Below are 17,444 nucleotides of genomic sequence, written 5' to 3' on the forward strand. Positions count from 1 at the left end.
CCCCCATGCTTCACAGTAGGTATGGTGTTCTTTGGATGCAACTCGGCATTCTCTCTCCTCCAAACACGACGAGTTGAGTTTAGACCAAAACGTTCTACTTTGGTTTCATCTGATCATATGACATTCTCCCAATCCTCTTCTGGATCATCCAAATGTTCTCTAGCAAACTTCAGACGGGCCTGGACATGTACTGGCTTAAGCAGGGGGACACATCTGGCACTGCAGGATTTGAGTCCCTGGCAGTGTAGTGTGTTACTGATGGTAGCCTTTGTTACTTTGGTTCCAGCTCTCTGCAGGTCATTCACTAGGTCCCCCCGTGTGGTTCTGGGATTTTTGCTCACCATTCTTGTGATCATTTTGACCCCACGGGGTGAGATCTTGCATGGAGCCCCAGATCAAGGGAGATTATCAGTGGTCTTGTATGTCTTCCATTTTCTAATTATTGCTCCCACAGTTGATTTCTTCACACCAAACTGCTTGTCTATTGCAGATTCAGTCTTCCCAGCCTGGTGCAGGTCTACAATTTTGTTTCTGATGTCCTTCAACAGCTCTTTGATCTTGGCCATAGTGGAATTTGGAGTGTGACTGTTTGAGGTTGTGGACAGGTGTCTTTTATACTGAGAACAAGGTCAAACAGGTGCCATTACTACAGGTAATGGCTGGAGGACAGAGGAGCCTCTTAAAGAAGTAGTTACAGGTCTGTGAGAGCCAGACATCTTGCTTGTTTGTAGATGACCAAATACTTATTTTCCACCATGATTTGCAAATAAATTCTTTAAAAATCAGACAATGTGATTTTCTGGATTTTTTTTCTCATTTTGTCTCTCATAGTTGAGGTATACCTATGATGAAAATTACAGGCCTCTCTCATCTTTTTAAGTGGGAGAACTTGCACAATTGGTGGCTGACTAAATACTTTTTTGCCCCACTGTAACCTAAATAAGTTTTCTTAGAATTGTATAATATAAGCAATATAAGATTCTGCTGCATTTCATTCTGAGAGAAGCATGAATTGCTGAACTTATTCTTCTTGTATTCTTTTAAAGGGAGAAACTTTTGACTTTCCAGAAATTGTTCCATTTCGCCTTACTCATAACATGGTCAATGGGATGGGTCCCATGGGCACAGAAGGGCTCTTCAGGAGAGCTTGTGAAGTTACCTTGAGACTTATGCGTAACCAGAGAGAACCACTCATGAGGTAGAGAAAGAGTGTTCTTCAAGCAGGGCATCAAAAAAATCATTTAACTTAAACAATCATCTCAATCTCAGAATTTCATTGTTGTAGTCATGCTACCTTGCATAAATATCCCCTGTAATATTGAATGGGTAGTACTGTATTACATGTTCTTTCCTTTGTTTCTGTGACTCAGAGGGTTAAGCCAAACATGATAGTCATACAATTATAAACCAGTTCTGTTTATAGTACAAGAGAGCTACACAAAATTATTTTGTGATTATCTCTTCTGGATTTCCTCATGGTACTTCCCAAATAAGAGTTATAAAGTGGTTTGCAGTGGGAAAACAGAAGTAGATAAAACTCTAGTCACAGACTTTCAGCTCAGAAACAATGCACTTATTATTTCCTCTTTAAGGCTCTTATAGAAAGCTAGAAATAATAACAACAATATTATTAGTATTACTATTATTATTATTTTATAATATGCTACTCCACTCCCAGCAATTCTGGGTGGTAACTGAATCTAATGAGACTTATTACAACAAATGCAACTAAATATATTTTCTTTCCTCCCTCCCAAATCTAGTGTTTTGAAGACTTTTCTCCATGATCCTCTTGTAGAGTGGAGTAAACCAGTTAGAGGCAATACAAAAACCGCAGTAAATGAAACTGGAGAAATTGTCAATGAAAAGGTAAGCTGGTAAAACTCAGGGCTAAACAGCAAGACGGACTATTTTTGTAAACCAAAAATTCAAACTTTGTACCAGGAAAGTAAGCAAATATAACTGGATATTAAGCAACATAACCTTGCTTTGAATATGAAACTGAATTTATTCAGGAAGATCAAACACAAGAGGAACAGATAACTACAAAACTTTGGAACCTTTGGCCCATTTGCTTTTCATCAGCTCAGCAATGTTTAATTTTTTTTATAAGTTTTTCATTCCTTAATACCAAATAGTATTCAGAAATATTTATTTTTATGATGCACATTGATTTTTATGATATATATGAAAATGATACTTAAGAATTTGCTGATCTCATGTAAACTTTATAGAGTATACTTTTAATGGTTATTTTTTTATTACCAAAATATACATACAGTTTATCTCTTTTTTTCGGGGAGGGGGTGCCTTCAAGTCATTGTGGACTCGTGGTGACTACCTGATCTAATCCCTGCGGTTCTCTTGGCAAGATTTCGGAAATGGTTTGCCATTGCCTGCTCCTAGGACTGAGATTGAGTGACTGGCCCAAGGTCACCCAGGTAGTTTTGTGCCCAAGGCAGGACTAGAACTTATAGTCTCCCAGTTTCTAGCCCAATTCCTTAACCACTACATCAAACTGTCTCTGATAAATCTAGAATCTTCCGATGCATACCCAATCCACTGTTTCTCATCAGTTTTTAACAATTCTCATCAGAATTTAAACAATTGAAGAATTCAAAATTCAGCTTGAAACATACTCGTTTTGAAACTCACCACTTTCTTTAATGTGTATCAATGAAGACTAAATGAATCATTTATGGAACTGCATCCTATTATTAGTATAGAAGGCTCTTACCATAAAGTATGCATTGGCTGTGATTATTGAGTCATGGATTGAGTTAGCAAGCTATGATGAACATCATTATCCAATCAACCCTGGAATTAGAGGAATTATTATAGCCTAAACAACTCTTGGGTTCTTTGTGGTTAAACTAATGTCCCCCAGATAGCCATGTTTTCTGATAAGAAGATGACTAACAGGTTTAACCAACTCTTGACTGCTGGGACAGAGATAAATCCTACAGCAGGTTGATAAAAACAACTGCTCTAGGAGCTCTTTCCTCTTTTTTTCCATTTTTCTTTCATCCTGCATCCTTCATGGGAAGATGGTACATAGGAAGAAAGGGGTTGCATGTAAGCTTCTTCAGTCCTATCTGCAATGGTGTTGGCCCTAATTAGTCTGCTGTTGATTTTATATATATATATTTAAATATATTAAAAAATCTGTCATTTAAGATGGTTGGAGATCTGTCAGTGGTAGACACTCCCACTTTGACTGGGACATCCATAATTGTGTGACACTGATTTACAAGGTTTTACTAGATAGCTGTATTGTGTTGTGTGAACACAGCCACTGTATGTGCCTGGGTTCATTCACTGTGCTAAGCCATAAAGTAGTTGGCTTGGTTTAATGTATTAAGTGAACCCAGTTTACATTGTATGGTATGTAAATTGTAATTTTTGGCTTAGTGTATAGTACAAACTACTCAGTTCTAGCTAATAATAAACCTCCAGTGGAGATGGAACCTCAATCTTCTATGTTGGGAGAGGGAAGTTAGAATTGTTATCACTAAAAATTTAACTTCTAGTATACTAATGGTATCCTTTTCTTATACAGATTACTTTTTGTTTTTCAGGCCAAGACCCACGTGCAAGATATAGATCAGCGGCTGCAGGGTGTGATAAAAAATAGGAACAGGGTAAAGGGCCTACCACTGTCAATTGAAGGACATGTTCACCATCTTATTCAAGATGCAACTGACAAAAACTTGCTGTGCCAGATGTATCTTGGGTGGGCACCATACATGTGAAATGCTGTCATTTGCAGACTAGTTGCCATAGTTAATTTTTAAAACAAACTTTAGTAATTTCTGCTAATGCAGATCAGTCTTAAATGTTTATATTGTATATAAATACTGTTTCCACTGATATAGTTGAAATTCCGTTTATAGAAATTATTTCAGTAAAAACCTTTGAATACAAAATGCAAGTTACTCTGTTTATCACTGTGTTGCTTCCACATACTTCACAATACAATAATGAGAGGTCTTTGAGCTAAGAATGTTAAGATATTGGATGTATAATAGAGTGAGCCAGATGGAAACATGCAATTCAAAAATAGAGTAAAATTACACTGTACATTCCCATGTCTTTCTATCCTTCCAAACCATCCTTGTTCTCACCATGTCCATGTGTCACTTCATACACTGCCTTTTCTTCTTTAAACTTCTCACCTCTCTTTGAGGATTTCATTAACTCTATTCAGCCACAACACTTTCATTCTTCTAGTTCTTTCAGCTCCTTTACTCTTCTATTACATATTTGTTTTGTGCTTCAATCCTTGTTCATCTTCCTTATATAACCAAGCCATCTCAACATTATATTGCAAATCATACAGGAACATAGTGTTTGAGCTGTGTTGCTCTGGTGAATGTGGCTCACAGTCCTAATTCGTGTGTGGGTGTGTGTGTTACAGAGACAGAGTGCATTTTGGATGATTTGAGTATGAAATGGTATAGAGATGGTTGAGATTCCTATTAAGGAAGAAAAATGAGGGTCAAAAAGTTGTAGCTGGTCTATGTACATAAGAAGGAGAAATACTGGATTTCAGTTGGGTCAAATACTAGGTTTTTCCACTGTAACAATAATGAAAGAGAACGGATATTTTAGAGCAGAGTTCTCAGTGAAAGCTAAGTGAATTGAGAGAAAAAAAGTTATAGAGAAGAAAAAGAAAGAATTATAACACGAACAAATTTTAAATGGGGGGAAAAAAATTGAGAACTTTGGAAGGAAAGTATCCTGACCTTTATTTCTAAATTTAAGCTCTACTTTAAAAAGAGAGTGAGCGGGCCAGTTTGGTGTAGTGGTTAAGGTGCTGGCCTAGAAACCAGAAGTTCTAGGCATCCCTTAGATATGAAAGCCCTAGACAATGGGAGAGTGTCTTAACTTCTATAGCAAGAGTATCAATGGACCTTAAACTACAACTTATTCAAGAAATAATAATATTTAGAATTTATTGGACTCCACTATGTTTATATAGAAAAGGACTGTCTAAGACAGCATTTTGTTGGAAATGTAATAAGGATAATGCTTCTTTAAGACACATGTTTTTACAATGTCCTATACTTACTAAGTTTTGGGAGAAAGTAGTAGACTATATAAATATGATTGTGCAACAAAAGCTAAAATTTTCAGTGGATAATATTCTCTTGAGTTACATATCTATTACATAGAATTTGACACCTGGACAATGTAAATGGATTCTCCATGCCCTTACTATGGCCAAAAGACTGATATTGCAGCATTGGAAAGATAAATGTGTGGCCTCATGGTCACTCAATGGATTGAAGGCTTGGTTATACTTGCCATTTATGAGTGGATTGCCAATAGATGTAGACTTTGTATGGACACGTATAATGAAATATGGAACTCATTTATACAAAATACAGATGGTTGAAAAAGAATGGTAATTAACTCTGTATTAGAAATATATATGTACTTGGATAATGTGTACATTAGATAAGTATATTTAGAATTGTAGCTGTTAACTGTTATAATGATATAGTATACTTGGTTCTTTTTTCTTCTGTTATATTTTTCACCTTTTTTAAAGCACTTTTTATACATCTTTTTCTTTGACAATGTATGTATTTGCATCATCATTAGTTTTGTGTTTTGTTCCTTTTTCTCTTTCTGTTCTTATTTTAAAATAAATAAATAAATAAATAGATAAGAAGGAAGCAAGCAAGCAAAGCCGGCTGGGTGACTTTGGGCCAGTCACTCTCAGCCCAACCCAGCTCACAGGGTTATTGTGGGGAAAATAGGAGGCAGGAGTATTAGGTTCCCATTTGCCCCAAAGCATTTTTTAGAGATCAAGTCTGAAGTACTGCACAGCTCTATTAAAAGAAGAATTGGCTTCAGTTCCAGCTAAGCTAATTTCCTGCAGGATAATTTCATTTTTAAGCATATTACTGTACTTAAGGTACTTTAAAATCCACATCGATCAAGCCAGTGTCCTTCCACTGAAATAAGACTATATAGTCGGATGGAATTAGTGAAACGGAAAAGGAAGTCAATTCTTTCTCATGCCCCATACACTAGGGTTCCTAAAGGATTGATTTGTGTTCAGGAGAAGAGCCTTCCTGATCTTCCAGATACTTGGAGTGAGCTATCTCAGTTGGCTCGCCCTCTCTGCGGTTTTGGTTAACCCCATCATCATAGATGAATAAAGGACTGATGGAGATGTCCCCCAGAATCCATTTCTCATCTCCTCCAGGGTAAGAACTAATGTGTGGCCAGCAATATGGGTTGAGCCAGTGATACATCTATGATGTCATTGCAGTAATGAACTGCAATTCCCAAATTGCCTCCAATCTCAGAGAGGAGAGGTTACAATCAGCTAGTACCAAAAGTCTGGGTAAATCTATAGCCATCCCTGCAGTAAGATTAAGCAGCTCAGGGCAGGATGCTGCCATGCCTCTAGGAGGACAGTACAATAGCAGCAGCCCCATCTTATCCCTTTGGCCCAACCTCACACGCAGAGCAGTGCTCATAACAGCCAGGATCTCCCAGTGAACAACTGCCATTACATCTCCTGCTTGGGACAGGACTGATGCAAGACATGAACCTCCTGGACCCATCTCAGCAAGAGGGGCTCTTCATCTAGCCAGCTCTTAGCAGCACATATGAGCTCTGCCCTCTCATCCACAACGAAGTCATCAACAAGACTGGATGTATTACAGACCTGGCATTCAAAACCACCAGTTTAAGTCTAGCATGCCCAGCAATCTGGTTGCCTGTCTCCTGGGTTGAGATAGGTGGAAGAGGGGTTGGAAGTAGAGATTGGAACCAAATTAACAATCTTCCCTCCCCTAGAATGGTTCAGCCCCTCTTCTGCCCCTACTATTATCCTCCCCCGCCAGCCCTCTCAGCTACCTAATTACCCCACTCTGCCAGGCACCGAATAACCAGATATGTACAACACTCCACACCGAGTCAGATGTTGTGAAAAATACCCAATTTTTCACCACTCCAATAGTGCAGCAACCAGCATCACCTCTCCCTGCCCCACCTCTACCAATCCCTCTCCAGCTAGGGTCAGAAGGACCCTCCCGTTTCTACCGTTCTCTACTTGCCAGCTTCCTCTCTAGTATATTGTATATTGATTGCTGCTAGCCAGGTGCTGATTCCCTGGCAGATTAAGAGGAGGTGTCGTTCCAAGTCTATTTCCTATTTAGTTTGCTTTTACTTATTACTCATGCATTTGCTTTCTTGCTTCTTTTTAATGGAATGCTGTGCTGTTTTTCTGGAAATTAACATTTAAACTATATATATTTTAAATGATTTATTACGTGCCATCAAATCGGTGTCAACTCCTGCTGATCGCATCGGCGGACCTTGGTCCTGGTCGTCCTTTTCTCTTTCACTCCACCTTTCCCAGCATAATGGACTTCAAGAGGATATTTTTAAATAGCCCTCTGTCCCACTGTCTGTTGGCAGCTCACAGACTGAAAACGCCCCTTTTGCCTCCCTTTCTCCTCCATCATCCGCCACTATCAGTGGGAATCTTTTGGCGATACAGGGTGATAGCAAGCCTGCAGTTCTCGCGACGCCCAATAGGAAGCATGCGCAGTCGCCGCCCCCCTTCTTTATTTTCCGACGCGGAGTCGGGCGCTCTAGTGAGGCCTCCTCTATGGTTTGGGCCCTTGGCGGAAGGAAGCGTTTTGCCTGAGAGGAAAGGTGGCAAAGGCGGTTGTTTGGGTTCGGGTGGGCTGCAGGAGACAGATAACAGGGAGGGCAGAAGCCGGCCGCTATGGGGGTGCCGAAGTTTTACCGGTGGGTCTCGGAGCGGTATCCTTGCCTCAGTCAGGTGGTGAAGGAGCATCAGGTGAGAAGTGGTGGTTTGCGCTTCCCTGTTCTCGAGAGGGAAGCTGCGAGGCTGCCTAACCATCGCACCCAGACCCGGGGCGACTCTCCTCTTTCCCGGTGGGCGGCCTCTGGTGAGATAGGCAGGTCTGGCAATAAAGCTGCGCCTGCCTCTGAAAGTGTTGCTTGGACCCCCGCCTGGAAAGCGCTGTGGCGGAGTTACCATTTTTGATTTCGGACTTACTAGCAGACCTTTTTTCGGGCCGGGCTAAGAGTTTCAGGCCACTGAGTCTCTTTTGGGGAGAGGGCAACTCGTGAAGAACAGGAATGAGCCTGAGGGAAACGTTACTACTTTCCCTCCTGCCCGGGTGCCTTTGACCCCTAGCCGCAAACTCCAGCGGCGGTTTCTCATTTAGGAACAAACGCCGGTCCGGGTAGAGTTTTGTGAAACTCTGGCCGACGGTGTAGTTTCATCCTGTATGGGAAGCCGCGGAGAAAAGAGTGGCCGCCTGGAGCCTGCGAATTTATTTTCAATTATTGCGCTTCATGATGTAGTAGGAAAAACTTACCTCTCTCCACGTCATTAGACATTGTTTCTTTTCTCTGTTTTAGACCAACAGCGTGCTTAAGGAGCTTACATCTACTCTTACTGGTATTGTTTTAAAATGGATATTAAAAAGCACATCGCATACTGGTGTACTTTATCTTTTTAACAGATTCAGTAGGGAAGAAGATAAACAGGTTGCTGAATATGTGCAACATGTTGGGAGAAAGTAGCATTGTCAAATGTCTGTTACCTGTTTATTTAAAAATTCAATTTCTAGGGCTGCTTACTGTACTCACCAACAAGTGAGTGGCATACAAATAATTCAAAACAAATAATGAAGAACAATAATAAAAGTGGTTATGCTGGGGGAGAGGGAAGTCAACAATTAAACAATGCTGTACAGTCCTAACTAGCAGAATTATACAAGTAATCACATGACATTTTCAGAGAGAGGTTCCTGTTTGACTACAGTTTCTGAGTAGTTTGCAGAGTATAATTGTGCAGAGCCATAACACTTTAGGATTGATTTTGGCTTAGAGTACTGTGTGAATGTACTAAGTGCAGCATCATAAAGTTGCAATAGTATCAGTTATTACTTGCTTGCTAACTTGACATTCTTTTCCTGACGGCATCTCAGTTAAAACTTTTCAGTCAGTCCTGCTTTAAACTAATGCAATATAATAACTCTACATTAAAGATAGTGCCACTTTGTTTCAGAAAAGTATTGTTTCTAAAATAGTCACTGTAGTTTTATAGTAAGATTTTACACACCCTTTAGTGTGAGTGTAGATAAGGTTTAAACCAAGATAAGTTGGTTTATATATATAGCTGCTTCATATTTGTCAGTTTTAATTATGCCAATACAGGATTAAAATAATGCTGAATTTCTGGAAAAAAATAATGTTCTTTTTAAAAGTGTAGCTCTGAATGGAAATATTTAACAGACTTGTTTTACTTTCATTTCTGTTGATTCTCATTCACGTGTAGAACATTTCTGGCCTGAAAATGCACTCATACTACCTTTTTCTTTCATTACTTTAAAGTGTTAATCCTCAAATAATTTTTTAAATAAACACAGATCACCATTTTACTCTATTACATATTTTAAATGCCTTTTGCATTGTCTCTTGGCCATGATTCCCTTGATTTACAGGTAGTCTTTGACTTATGATCCCAATAGGGACCAAAAAATTCATTGTTAAATGAGGCATCATGTGATCACATCTGATTTTATGACCTTTTTTGCCATGGGTATTAAGTGAATCATGCAGTTCCCCATTGATTTTGCTTGTCAGAAGCTGGCTGGGTAGGTCGTAAATCATGTGACCCCTGGGACTCTGTAACCGTTGTAAATACGTGCTGGTTGCCAGGCGCCCAAATTTTGATTAAGTAACTGCATGGACACTGATAGTCAAATCACAAGGACCAGTTGTAAGTCATTTTTTCAGCACTGTCGTAACTTCAAATGGTCGCTAAACAAATGGTCAAGGAGTACCTGTAATGTGATGGGAGAATTCTTTCCTATCTTTTCTCCTTTCATCTTTTTAATGTATCTGTTTTATATTAACCTATCTTAATTTTTGTTATTTTATTTGTTGCATTTTAATATTTTTTGTACTGGTTAAAGTATTTATAGGTAGCCCCCAGTTTAAGAATGAGTTCCATTCCCAAGGTCTGTCCTTAAGTCAAATTTGTACATAAGCCGGAACAGTACTACTGTATAATACTGTACAAGTAGAATCATGTAATGAACTCAAACCATTGTGTATTTAACTCAAATCATTGTGTATTTAACTCACATTTTGCTACAATAGTCTTCGTTCTTAACTATGGGTCGTCTGTAACCTGGGCGTTCTTAACCAGGGACTTCTTGTACATATTTTGATATAAAAATAATAAAACAAAATACAGTGAGTTCAGTAAGACTTAATTCTGAACACATATGGTTGCATTATTAAAAGTTTTTATGAGACCTGCTGTGTTAATATTTGGGATATAATAGTTAACAAAAAATTATTTGGATCTTGCTCCTCTGAGAAGATAAATAGCATTTTAGTCATGTATAATTTGGTGGGGAGGGGGACGCGGTGGCGCAGTGGCTTACACACTGAAAGTTGCTGGCCAGAAATGGTCGATGCTTCAGCAGTTCGAGTCCAGCCTTCGCGTTAGCAGGGTGAGCTCCTGTTTCCTCCCCAGTTCCTGTAAACCCAACAGTTCGAAAACTCACGTGAGTAGATAAATGGGTACTCTCACTCCGGTGGGAGGAAAAATGCTGGCGGCGCCTTGCAAAAAGGAGTCGGGAGCAGTTGCTGGTAAGCACGAAAAACCGTGCGCGCCCAAAAGGCGCGAAGCAACGGAAACCCTGCCTCCGCTTGCCAGCTGGGCTCTGCTCTAGGAAGGAGGCACTGGCAAACCACTTCCGAAAACACCTTGCCTTGGAAACTGCAAGGACTCGTCCAAGCAGTCACTGCAGTCGGTAACGACTGAGCGCAGATAAAAAAAAAAAAAAAATTTGGTGGGCCAGAATAAATAACCTTTTAGAAATTAGAGCATGTAAAACAACATGCCCAGGCCTATTGTTGGGACATGCAGCCTTCACACGTGTGAGCAGGTTTCCTAGAATGTGTTCAGCCAGATGCAAACAAACTGCATTATAATTTAGTGCAATATGTGAATCTAACTATGCATATATGTACATTTCCGTGAAGATTAATATACATGGTTTTGCCCCATCTACAGACCTATACTGTATATACAGAACTGCTATATTGCCCTTGTTGGTGCAATAATCATTCCAAAACCCATTTCCACAAGAGAAGGGATGAACTTTCAAGCTTATTCTGTTCACTGCCACGCAGCAGCACAGTAATTCTAAGCCATCCTCATCACAAATGAAACAATAATTGTGGCCAGTCAAGGCTGACCAAGTAAGATGGGTAAAGAATTAATAAGAATATGTCAAGAGTCTGGTGGGCACATGTGTGTCTGGACACAAGATTGCCAACTTCTAGATTAGATGGAATGATAATACTTTACCCACTAACTCAGTTTCATAGCAGAGCATGGATTAGTGTTATTAAAATTTAACACTGCCCCTTAACTGTATTGCATATGTAGACATTTATAACATACTGTGAGGTTCAGCATTTTCAGTGAGTTTGTTGTAATGAGAAAATCAAAAGGTGTAACTATCATTGGATTGTATTTCTTGCATCTTGATCAGCAAAACACAATTTTAACCTGTTAGAAATCTGCCTCAATTCACTATTGTAGGACATTGGCTATTCTGGTAAGAGAGATGCTTTATTAATTTTTGAAGTTCTGAAATATTTAATACTGGAACTTTTTTTGTGGCATTTGATAAGATTTTATATTTGTAAGATTTTACAAGTTAATCTTAAAGATGCACAAAATGTTTTGAATTGGACTAATTTTGAATTCGTGTTTGAAGCAGACTGTTATTCTGACCATTTTGGAAGTGTTTTGAACTTGAAAACCTTTATTTCAAATTTCTATTTTGAGCTTGACATGGAATGTTTTGAATATGGAGTGGTTTATATTTGAAATGTTTTCCAAGCCTCTAATCTTAATACTAAATGTCTGAAAAGAATGGAAAATGGTTTTTTTAAATAACAGCTATCAATAAAGCCTTCCTTGGTGGTGATGGAGGGTTTTACAACTTTGAAAATTAATGCTAAACAACTTGTCATTGCTTTTTCCAATTACCTGATTTTACAATGAGGATATGTAGAGCAATGCTATTTCTTTCTGCAAGGTTCAGCTCTTATAATGAAGACTATAATCCAGAACAAACCATGCTAGCAGTGACATTGCAGAAAACTTCTAATGAAAAATAGTAAGCTATTGAGAATTTAAGTATAATCAACACCCTCTAGAAAGAAGTCTGATATTCAGAGCCAGCTATGTATTCCAGCCATTTCATGGCTACAGAAAGGGTATATCTGTTACCCATTTTGAACATTGATGTATCCATTCCTGTTTGTTCTTTGATGTGTTGCTTTAAGATTAAATCATTTGGTAATTCTCTTAATTATTTGAGATTATAATTTTGGGAAATTATTTCTGAAATCCTTTTGGATTGACTATAGTACAATTCACTTTTATAATGATGTAGAGTTGATGAAAGCTTCAGCATATAATTATTTCCTTTTAATTTTTTTTTCTTGAGAAGAAAATTATAGTATGTAATATGGACCTGTGTAATGCTTTCCATTTTTAAAAAATTCTGATGCTATTAAAAATCAAAAGAGTTTAGAATTATAGTTAATGCAATCACTACAGAATCATAGTTGATGGGTAAAAAGGCTTCCTTCTTATTTTTAGCGGCTTCTTAGTTTTATTCTTAAGTTGAAAACAAAATCATTCATAGAAGACAAGATATTTGTAATTACTCTCCTCTTCTAAGCAGAATAAATTGAGTATTTGCATATGTGTTTTCCAAATACTGATATAGAAGAAAAATAGATAATGCAAAGTACAATTTAGAAGAAAGGTGACTTCATTAAAATTTGTCTTTTCAGTAATTACCTGTATTTAATGTGTTTTCTAGATTCCAGAATTTGACAACTTATATCTGGACATGAATGGCATTATTCATCAATGTTCACATCCTAATGATGATGATGTTCACTTCCGAATCTCTGAAGATAAGATCTTTGCTGATGTATTTCACTATCTGGAAGTTTTGTTTCGCATTATTAAACCAAGAAAAGTTTTTTTTATGGCAGTTGATGGAGTAGCTCCAAGAGCAAAAATGAACCAGCAACGTGGCAGACGTTTTAGGTATGTACCTAAAATGGGCTTTTGATTTTTTGTTTTATTTTCACTTCTTTCCTCCTGCAGACCTGAATGTATATATGCTGGTTTTCTCGTATCTCCTCCATAGAAGAGAATATAGCATTGCTCATTCAGTGCTATCTTCTTTTTGTTCTGAAAAAGCTGTGGACTTCTAGAAATGTTTGCTGCTCTTGATAGCAAAGCTGGCTTCCCTGGCCATTGGTTCCAAAGAGAAGCCTAAGGGGGAATGTGAGGTGTTGGCTTCAACCTAGTCATTATTTTTCTGAGGGGAAGCCATGTGGGGAGAGAAAGTACAGTCCTTGCTTACCGACCATTTGTTCAGTGACTGTTCAAAGTTATGGCAGTGCTGAAAAAGGAGACTTATCACTGGTTCTTGAAATTGCAGCCGTCGCAGTGTCCCCACGGTCATGGGATCATGATTCAGATGCTTGGCAGCTGCTGCACATTTACAATAGTTGCAGCATCCCACAGTCACATGATTGCCATTTGCAACCTTCACAGCCAGCTTCTGATGAGCCAATGGGGAAGCCAGTGGGGAAGCTGACAGGAAATTGCAAATCGTGGTCACGTGACATTGCACTTAACGACCCCCAGTGATTTGCTTAATGACTGCAGCCAGAACTGAGGTCATAAGTCAGTGTGGTCATGTGACATTTCACTTCATGACCATGTCGCTTAGCGACAGAGTTGCTGGTCCCAATTGCAGTCAGTAGGTAAGAACTATCTGTATAGTGTTCAGTGCCTCCTTACAATGTGCACTCTTAGGCTCTTCATCCTCAGAGAGTATTTTCATCCAGTCATGTTTCACTGTTGTGTCGGAGTATGCACCTTCTTGGCATTTCAGGGCCTACATTCCAAACTGTAGATGAGGCCATAACAAAATGGAAATCTGATACAATTTAATTTATATTGATGTTTGACTAAAACCAGTTTCAATTATTAAATATAGTTAGTGTATAATTATGCCCCAATATATGTTAATTTCTCTGTTATATTAGAAATGATAGTTTCAGACTTACGGGGCTGCATGAGCTCAAAATGGTTATGCCTCTGTAAGTTGTGGTGTGCCTCTCTTAATGTAATATAGGAAAGAGGACAGATTGTATATTGGTCCTGTGTCAGTAAGGTTCTTTATCAGACCGCTGCCAAGCAATCCCCAGGCCTGCTCCCAATTCAGTGGGAGATGTTGGACTTGTTTCACAACTTCTTGGATGATTCTATCTGTCTGTAGGTTCAGGTTGTAGATGTTCATAACATAATAATCAGTAGGAGTTGCTTAAGAATAAATTGCAGCTAAGAACAAAATCTCTGAACCATTTTCTGTGGACGCAGAAACTAGGACCAGAAATGACAGGTATAAGTTGCAGCTACCTAGATTTCATTTAAACATAAGGAAAGATTTCCTGATGATAAGATTTCCCTGTAGAGGTTGTGGGTTCTTCATTGCAGTAGCTTGTAAAGACAGCCTCCTCTCGTGAATATTTTAAATGGTTTTCCTACACGTTGCAGAGGGTTGGACTAGATGATCTTTGTGGTACCTTCCAACTTTACAGATCAGTAAAGATTAGCACAACTCAGGCTTACTGCGTTCTATAGAAGATTAAAGAAAATCTTGTGACCTTTAGATTATGTTCCATTCTATGCAACTTTATAGCTATATAATAATTAAATAATAATTAATAATAATTAAATAATATAAGACTTTTATTAAATTTATTTTGCTAAAGAAACTGTACATTTTGTGTGAGCAAGTGTTGGCATGGGTATTCTGCCATCAAAGTCTATCTCTAGTATAAAGATAGTTTTACCATAATCTTTACAGAATTCTTGTGAGATTGAGTAATACATATGTAGCAATCAGAATATTTCAGCACTAAACTACAAAGTGTTGTTATAGGTCAGCAAGGGAAGCAGAAGACAAAATTAAGAAGGCATTAGAAAAAGGAGAAATTCTTCCCACTGAAACCAGATTTGATTCCAATTGTATTACACCAGGTAGGGAATTCTGTTGTTATTTTGTTACAATATTGAACTTCTTCATTCTTTCTTTCTTATCTTCATGAGAATCTTATGATTTCTTGAAATAAAAGGATGTGATTTTCAAATATATCAGAGGGAACAGAAATCAAACTAAGCAGTATAGAACCTCTGCCATAGAATGCCTTCTCTCCTACCCCACCCCCACCCCATAGAAAAGACATAGCATGAATTGCAAGCTATATTTTACTGTTGTTCATTAGTATTTACTGTTTTTTCTTTTCAATTAAGTACATCTTATGGCAAAACTAATTAATGAGCAAATTCCCAATTTTACACATGCATGGATTCTATGTGTTTCTGAATAATCTTGTCCCATAAAAATGATTGTCAGCTTTTTCAAAAAGGAAGTTGAATTCCATCATCCAGTTCATTTCTATTATTTGTATCAGAGTCAATGGGGCAAAAGGCTTTGTTTCTATACTTCACCATTATTGTCTGTCAGAGTAAACTATTTTTCTGGATTAATAAGATTTCTAATGGAGGAGATTCAGTCTCAAGGTTTCCCTGGGAAATGTGAGGTGGTATTTCCTGAAAATAGTTAAAATAAAGTAATAGGGATTCTTTTTTTTTTACATATTATGGTGCAGAACTTCAAAATTTATATTTGCGTTATAATTGTGTGCATCTTTAATACAATTTCAAATATTTGTGCTTTTAAAAATTGTGAAATCTTATTTTTTTAAAGAAATATTATTTGTATATTTCCCATGGTATTTGAAAAAATATTTTTGAGATTTCAGTGAATGAAAGTGTAACTTTTAGATTTCTGTTATTAGGAACTGAATTCATGGCCAGGTTGCACGAACATCTGAAGTATTTTGTAAATATGAAGATTTCCACAGACAAATCCTGGCAAGGCATAACTGTCTACTTATCAGGCCATGAGGTTACTTTTTACTTTAATAAACTTCTTAAATTAATTGTTACTAATTCAGAATTTATTAATTTGGTTTTTCTTTTCATTCAGACCCCAGGAGAAGGAGAACATAAAATTATGGAATTTATTAGATCAGAAAAAGCGAAGTCTGACCATGATCCAAACACAAGGCACTGTCTCTATGGTTTAGATGCTGACTTGGTATGTTTAAACATGATTTATTTGAAAATAAATGAGATTCTTGATTGTAAATACCAATAGTGGTGGTATAAAGAGTCTCCTCAGACTCCAAGGGGTGTTTTTGTTTGTACACTAAGGATTCTTACTGCTTTGCCTTAAATTTTGTAGGGTTGTGCACATTATGAAAGCGGTTTGTTTAGTAGTGTGGCATCCATTGTGGAAAGGGGGAACGTCATTCTCATATGGATCTCAATGAGATCCTTTGATATCAAGGCATAATAAGATGATATAAGAACTCATTCATTGTTGATCAATTTTTTTAACGATTGGTTCAGTTATTTTTAAATTACTTCTTTTAATAGATAATGCTTGGGCTGACAAGTCATGAGCCACATTTCTCCCTTTTAAGAGAAGAGGTCCGGTTTGGTGGCAAAAAATCACAAAGGTAATCTGCTGCAAAAGATATTAAATGACAACAAAGGAAGTTAAGCAACACTGCTAAATAACTGAGAATGTTTTCTTTATTCAGTATTAAATATTCACGTATTTAATCTATGAAATTTAACATTTTAATTAGCTTACTGAGCTGTATTAATGCTTTACAGAGCAAGCGCCCCAGAAGAAACCACTTTTCATCTTTTGCACTTGTCATTAATGAGAGAATATATAGACTATGAATTTTCACCAGTTAAAGTAAGTATGAGTGGACTTGTTAAAGGTTGTTGAAAGTTGCTAAAGGTTTATGCATTCAACTGATAATTATTTGTATCAACGTTTATTTATCAGGGCAAGATTTCATTTCCGTATGAAATTGAAAGAATAATAGATGACTGGATTTTAATGGGCTTTCTTGTTGGAAATGATTTTATTCCTCATCTACCTCATTTTCACATTAACCATGATGCATTGCCGCTGCTTTATAGAACATACATGGCTGTATTGCCTGAACTTGGAGGTAAGCTATCTCACATAGTTACTGAAAGATGGTCTTGTAGTAGACCCTGCTACAGAATAATAGGTATAATGGAAAAGAGAATAATTATTTTAATCTTGATGTCATATACTGTACTCCTACTGGAAAATAGAAGTTTTTTCTTCCATTATGTGGATTGGGTCCTGTAGAAAGTAAGGAAGATGATCTTGATGGAGATATATGCAAACTCTGTTGCCAAGGCA

At 37.6% G+C, this 17,444-nt stretch overlaps 2 protein-coding genes and 1 long non-coding RNA gene across 6 annotated transcripts in view; 2 read left to right on the top strand and 1 right to left on the bottom strand.

The window, feature by feature from the left end:
- Window positions 1-5,667, top strand: part of ATR (ATR checkpoint kinase) — a 56,519-nt gene extending 50,852 nt beyond the window's left edge. Inside the window, exons 45-47 of the mRNA XM_088132425.1 lie at window positions 1,047-1,198; window positions 1,764-1,869; window positions 3,579-5,667. Of these exons, the coding sequence (XP_087988551.1) occupies window positions 1,047-1,198; window positions 1,764-1,869; window positions 3,579-3,752 (432 nt within the window). The 3' untranslated portion in view covers window positions 3,753-5,667. The remainder of the gene's footprint in view (window positions 1-1,046; window positions 1,199-1,763; window positions 1,870-3,578) is intronic.
- LOC148213560 (uncharacterized) overlaps window positions 1-7,570 on the bottom strand; it is a 52,177-nt gene extending 44,607 nt beyond the window's left edge. Inside the window, exon 1 of the long non-coding RNA XR_015794473.1 lies at window positions 7,297-7,570. This is a non-coding gene — a long non-coding RNA (uncharacterized LOC148213560). The remainder of the gene's footprint in view (window positions 1-7,296) is intronic.
- A 59-nt stretch (window positions 7,571-7,629) lies between these two features.
- XRN1 (5'-3' exoribonuclease 1) overlaps window positions 7,630-17,444 on the top strand; it is a 64,455-nt gene continuing 54,640 nt past the window's right edge. For all 4 annotated transcript variants that reach the window (XM_088132426.1, XM_088132428.1, XM_088132429.1 and 1 more), the window contains exons 1-8: window positions 7,630-7,828; window positions 12,924-13,156; window positions 15,069-15,166; window positions 15,988-16,097; window positions 16,179-16,289; window positions 16,631-16,713; window positions 16,874-16,961; window positions 17,055-17,223. In XM_088132426.1, the coding sequence (XP_087988552.1) occupies window positions 7,754-7,828; window positions 12,924-13,156; window positions 15,069-15,166; window positions 15,988-16,097; window positions 16,179-16,289; window positions 16,631-16,713; window positions 16,874-16,961; window positions 17,055-17,223 (967 nt within the window). In that variant the 5' untranslated portion in view covers window positions 7,630-7,753. The remainder of the gene's footprint in view (window positions 7,829-12,923; window positions 13,157-15,068; window positions 15,167-15,987; window positions 16,098-16,178; window positions 16,290-16,630; window positions 16,714-16,873; window positions 16,962-17,054; window positions 17,224-17,444) is intronic.

Source organism: Python bivittatus, unplaced genomic scaffold (assembly GCF_059951505.1).
Source record: "Python bivittatus isolate LINGU-HERP-01145 unplaced genomic scaffold, Pbiv_v1 ctg000980_np1212, whole genome shotgun sequence".
Lineage (NCBI taxonomy): Eukaryota > Metazoa > Chordata > Lepidosauria > Squamata > Pythonidae > Python > Python bivittatus.